Raw genomic sequence first — 5,751 nt, 5'->3', positions numbered from 1 at the left:
AATTTATTAAAATTCACATTCAATAAAAAACAAAGTTATTGAATTGAGTTGTAGCCTTAGTCTATAGCTATGCTTGTTGCCAAATTTTGTCCAAAATTTAATTACGTTGGGCCTAAAAAAAATTTAGGGTGATCACAAAATTTTTTTAAGGCGAAAAATACATTTTGGTCCCTACATTTTCAGCCGATTCCTATTTTAGTCCCTAAGTTTTTTTTTTTACCGCTTTTAGTCCCTCTCCTGAAAAATGGTTCAATTTTGGTCCCTACCATTACATCATAAACGGATATTGCTGATGTGGCAAACAGCACTGATAATCAATAATAAAATAATGGGTCTACAGTAACCTGACTTGCTACTGCTAGTTATTCCCGCCCTTAGTAGTCATGCGCCACTCACATGACGGTCCCTAACCCAAGCAAAACCCCAAATCACCCAATTAGAAATCCCTAACCCCCAAATTTCCTCAGCTCCTCGCTCATCAGTCACCACACGGATTGAAGTCCCTCACCAGTCACGAACTCAAAAACACCTTCAAATCAATTGCTCCTCGCTCACCACACAGCCGAAAACTATCTTCAAATCAACTACTTTCCATGGATTCAAGCTCGATGTCATCGAGTGGAAGCTTGAGGAAAAGGGGCCCAGCCCGATGCTTCTGCTCGGAGAAACCCGTTGTGGTCGTTTTGTGGACATCTGACAACCCTGGAAGAAGGTTCTACGGTTGTCCAAATTACTGGGTAAGGTAGTATCTCTCTTTGTAATGTTTTTAAATTTCTGGGTTTTTAACTTTGGAAGCACTTCAGGTTCCCTTTAGCCTTTCTGTTTTCCTTTTTCATTTTCGTTTCAATCTTGCAATCCCCTTTAGTCTAAGTCTAACCCCTCTCTCTTTCATTTATAGACCTTTTATTTCTCTTAGGTTTCATTATTGTCTCGCTAAGACCGTCATTTTGATCTTAAACCAACACAGCTTCATAATATTTGACAACCAATTTTTTTTTGCTAATTCGTAGAGAAAACCCAAGTTGGTTTTCTTGTCTTGGGAACCCAGAATTTGTTTTCTTAAATAAATAAAAAAATTTAAAAATTTAAGGAAAAAAAAAAAAACCTCAGCTTGTTGCTGACAATATAAAGTGTGCTAATACAAGAACATTGTGCTAATACTATTTTAGTTTCTGGTAAGGTAGTATTTGCTAATACTATTTGTTATTGTTTTTCATGATTCTGGTTGTTCATTTAACATCATTTATCTGGCCCTTGGGTGTCAGGTTGGACGCAAGTGTAAATTTTTTCAGTGGCTTGATGATGAAATCTGCGAGCGGGGCAAGGTGCTAATTCCGGAGCAGAGGCAACGGATTTTGACCCTTGAAGCTGCCATTGTAGGCTACAGGAAGAGAGAGAAGAGGCTGCTCATTTGCCTGGGGCTGTCTCTGGTGATAAGTGGGATGCTACTTTGTTTGATACTTCTTCTGGTTGGCTAAATAGGTGGGGGGGGGAAATGGGTCATTAGGTGGGTAGGTATTAGTGGAAAAATGCCTGAATTTTGTTGTATGTATTAGTGGCAAAAGGCCTGAATTTTGGTGTATGTATTAGTGGAAAAATGCCATAATTTGTGTTGGAATTTGTTGGTATGTAATAGTGGGAAAAGGCCTGATTTTTTGGTGTAATTCTCTTTGCAATCCAAGACTTTAGCAATGGAATATGGTCTTTTTAATTCATCTATGATTTGTGTACCAATTTATTACATTGTTGTTAAGTGTTTGTGCCAAAGCAGTTTGTGATATTAACTGTGCATCAACTGTCAATTTTGATATTAACTGTGCAATTTGAGAAAGCATCCTGTTTTAGACAGCAATTTGACACTACAATTTTGAATGGAAACAGCAATTTGACACAGCAATTTGATACTGCAATTTGACAGCAATTTAGAGAGCAACTGGTTGCAAAAAGAGGCAGCTCTTTATGTATTAAAGGAGCTGGCTGTAAAATATTTAGCATCACTCAAAATGAAGGAGCTGACTGTAACATATTTAGCATACCAGCAACCTGCATAATTTACCAAACCTGTATAATATACATTTATTCATACATCATTACATCATTACACATTAATTTATACATCATACATCATTACACATTAAACTGGCTACTGCCCAGCACATTAAACTCCAATGCTCACCAAACCTGCATGATCACCAAACTACCCAGCAAAGCTAAAAACCAGCAAATTTGAGTTTAAGCCTTTTAAAAACCAAAACTAAAAACCAGCAAATCTGAATAATGGAAGCTGAATCATCATAACAATGGGAGAATAATTACAAAATATTTAACACCAATGATAGTTTTTGGTGTACCATAATAATTACAAAATATTTAACACCAATGATAGTTTTTGGTGTACCACAATAATTACAAAATATGGGACAAAGTCTACCAAGCACATTTATACAAAAAAGGACTTGGTCAGCCCATAAACATATGCCAATTGTTCTAGCAGTTACATAAACATATGAAGAGTGCTTCAACATATAGCACAAAAAAAAAAAAAAAAAAGATCCTACTTCAGTTTGCTATCTTTTAGCAGATCTCATTGCTGCCATATCTCTTGCTGCATTCCCAGTTGCATTCAAGATTTCAGTAGTGACTGCACTTCTCTTCCTCTGTCTTTTTGGTCTTGGATTGGACTGGTTATTAGTGGGGGTTGGAGGTGCACTTGTGGTCACATTATCATTAGAGCTTAGTTGTGCCCTATGTACTGTTGGCTGAGCATCCTTGGCTGCCTGCAAGTACAAGCACAATAACAATTAATAGTTTGCCAACTGAAAAACAAAACAATGAGGATATCTAAGTCAAAGTGTATATTTACCCTCCTAGTGGTCCTACTGGCTTGGGATGCACTCCCAGGCAAGGAGGAGTTCCCTCCTACTTCTTCCTTGCAGCTCTTCTTGTTGTATCCTAATTTCCCACATAACTTGCATTGTTTTGAGATGCCTAGGCCTCTATTTTTTCTGTGACTTCTAGGTTTATCAGGCTCTAGTACCCTATTCTTTTTAGGCCTGCCAGGAGGTCTCCTCTTGATAGGAGGTTGCACAAGTGGCAGTCCACTAGGTCCCCACATATTCTGGCCATTGATGGGCTCTATAATGGGTTTATAGCAATCAATGTAGATAGTCCTTTTGTAGCAAGCATTGACATACTTTTCAGCATCTTCTCTGTTGAAAAATATACAAGAAATGGCATGGCAATATGGTATGCCAACTATATCCCACTTCCTACAACTGCATTGCTTCTCTTCCAAGTCCACAATGAAACTCTCAAGCCCATTCTTCACTTCAAACTTCATACGACCAGCCCAACATGCTATCCACTTGCTGCATGCCAACTTCTCCTTGTACAACCTCTTCCTTATCTTAAGACACAACTCAGATTCCACCTTCATAATCATTTCTTTGTTTGCTTGAAATCTAGTCATCAGATATAGCCTAATACACTCAAGTTGCAAGCACATAGAGAGAAAAGGAGAATTAATCATTCATGAATTACATAGGTCTATGGATCATAATGCACATGAAAGGGAGAATTATACATACCATGGTGATTATAGGTTTGCTCCTGAACTTAACTATCGTGCTGTTGAAGTTTTCACACATGTTGTTCAAGACTGTGTCACTCTGGCCATCACTTTTGAACATGTGCCTAGTCTAGATAGTTGGTGATTGAGATTGCAGCCACTTGAATGCATCTTCATCCACCTCCTTTAGCTCATTCATTGCCCTCTCAAATGCTTGCCGATAGGTAGCCTTGACTGCTTTCCAAAAAAGGTCTCTAATAAGGATACCAGGATGATTTTTCCTCAAATTTTGGTATAAATGTCTATAGCAGATCCTGTGCTCGTACTGTGGCCAATTGTCAACAAAGGTGTTCACCAACCCCTGCAAAGCACAATCATTTAATTCAACAAGCAATGAAGCTACCATTAACTACAATTAATTCAACAAACAATAAAGTTACCATCATACCTTCTGTTGGTCAAATATGAACACCCATATCTTGTCATCTCCTATGTCAGCAAGCAATAAATTAAGAAACCAGGTCCAAGTGTCCTTTGTTTCAGCCTTTACTACTGCATAAGCGAATGAGAAGTATTCATCATTGGGATCTCTGCCAACAGCACACATCAGCTGCCCACTAGTCTTGGTCTTCAAATGGCATGCATCTAGACCAATGATTGGCCTGCACCCTGCCAAGAAGCCCTTCTTGCAACCTTCAAGGCAGATGTAGATCCTTTCAAAATATGGCAGCCCGGTTGCCAATCCATGCTCAGCTGCCAAATCACCATCATCATAAGTATGCACCTTCATCAATATTGTGCTCCCAAGACTACACCTTCTCAACTCATCACAGTACTCCCATAGTTGGTTGAACTGTGCAGTGTGGGTCCCATCAATAGCTTCTTGAGCTTTCTCTCTAACCCTACTTGCCTTGTCTGCACTTATGTCAACCATATACTTCTCATGCACAGCATCCTGAATATCCTTAAGTTTTATGCCAGGCTGTCTCCTAACCCTCTTCACTAACTTCTTCCCAATGTATGATGTTGTGCACCTTGGATTTCTATAGCTTCTGCTGTATGTGTGTTCCATGTTCAGTGTTTTCAATCTAAAACTCTTCTCCCTTGGCACCTTTGCAAGGTAGGCAACAAACTTGCACCCTGGCTGACATCGGGCTCTCACTCTCACCAAGTCATTTTTCACGAATTTTATACCCCACACCCACCATGGACTGCATAATCAGTTATAACATCTTTAAATTGTTTAGCTGAGATGAACAACATATCCTTTTCAAACCTAAGGTTCTCAGCTTTGGCTACTGGCCTAAAGATTGGGTATTTGCTGCTCCTAATAGAATTGTCAACCTCAGCAACAGGGATGTCATCATCACTTGAATCATCACCACCCTCACTGCTTGATGATGATTCATCAAGGCTAAGCAACTCCTCACTCTCATAGTCAGAATTCATGACACCACCACCCATTTGTCCTGCTTCAACCTCAGCATCTTCAGCTTGATTGTCCCAACTATTAGGACTATCTTTTCACCAATATTCATTGGTTGCACTTCTGGCTCTTCTTTTAAGTTACTCCTCTCATCCTCACTACCCTCACTGCCCTCACTGCCCTCACTACCCTCACTACCCTCACTGTCCTCACTACTCTCCTCAACTTGGTCATCAACAACTGGCGCTCTGTCAGCCCTCCTAGCACAAACTTGCTCATCATCTACCTCATGTGGCTCACCATGGTCAACATTAACAAATTCAGCATTATCATGGCCTCCAAATTGTGAAAAATCAGGTCTGTACTCTTCATTATCATACTCACCTACACCTACACATACACCTTCTACTTCACTACTAGGTACTCCAGCAGCTAAGGGATCAAAATCCTCCATTGGTAACTCAATTGGTTCATGCACTGGATGCTCCACAAAGACATGAATCTCCCCATATCCCTTCACCAAGTCAGTCATGAACATAGCAGCATCATCATCAACCACCTGATGGAAATTTGACCGCTCTAGGTTCACACCAGGCATTTTATACCATAGCTTATCTATTTCAGAGTACCCAAAATCCCTACATATACTCTCAATCTCTACTTTTGACCACCTATCTGGGTCACAATTATCCACTATATCAACTGTCCCTCCCACATACACTTGAGGGTTCCACATGAAACGGCCACCATGGTGGAC

At 39.8% G+C, this 5,751-nt stretch overlaps 1 protein-coding gene across 1 annotated transcript; it reads right to left on the bottom strand.

Annotated features, from left to right (window-relative positions):
• Window positions 1–3,698: 3,698 nt before the first annotated feature.
• Window positions 3,699–5,017, bottom strand: LOC115961126. Its single transcript, XM_031080159.1, has 3 exons — window positions 4,845–5,017; window positions 4,017–4,779; window positions 3,699–3,929 (listed from the first exon to the last, which is right to left on the bottom strand). Exons 1-3 carry the CDS (start codon window positions 5,015–5,017, stop codon window positions 3,699–3,701), a joined length of 1,167 nt encoding a protein of 388 aa, XP_030936019.1.
• Between the last annotated feature and the right edge of the window lie 734 nt (window positions 5,018–5,751).

This window comes from Quercus lobata, chromosome 9 (assembly GCF_001633185.2).
Source record: "Quercus lobata isolate SW786 chromosome 9, ValleyOak3.0 Primary Assembly, whole genome shotgun sequence".
In the NCBI taxonomy this organism is placed as follows: domain Eukaryota; kingdom Viridiplantae; phylum Streptophyta; class Magnoliopsida; order Fagales; family Fagaceae; genus Quercus; species Quercus lobata.
The sequence above is the reverse complement of the archived record's forward strand: the minus strand, read 5'-3'. Positions and strand labels throughout refer to the sequence as shown.

Excerpts from the sequence above, each read along its gene's own strand:
- LOC115961126 (XM_031080159.1), bottom strand. The coding sequence starts at position 5,017 with ATGAATTCTGACTATGAGAGTGAGGAGTTGCTTAGCCTTGATGAATCA. Across the intron at positions 4,780-4,844 it reads GCCAAAGCTGAGAACCTTAG|TCCATGGTGGGTGTGGGGTA; the intron begins GTTTGAAAAGGA and ends CTGATTATGCAG. Across the intron at positions 3,930-4,016 it reads TCATATTTGACCAACAGAAG|GGGTTGGTGAACACCTTTGT; the intron begins GTATGATGGTAA and ends TGTGCTTTGCAG.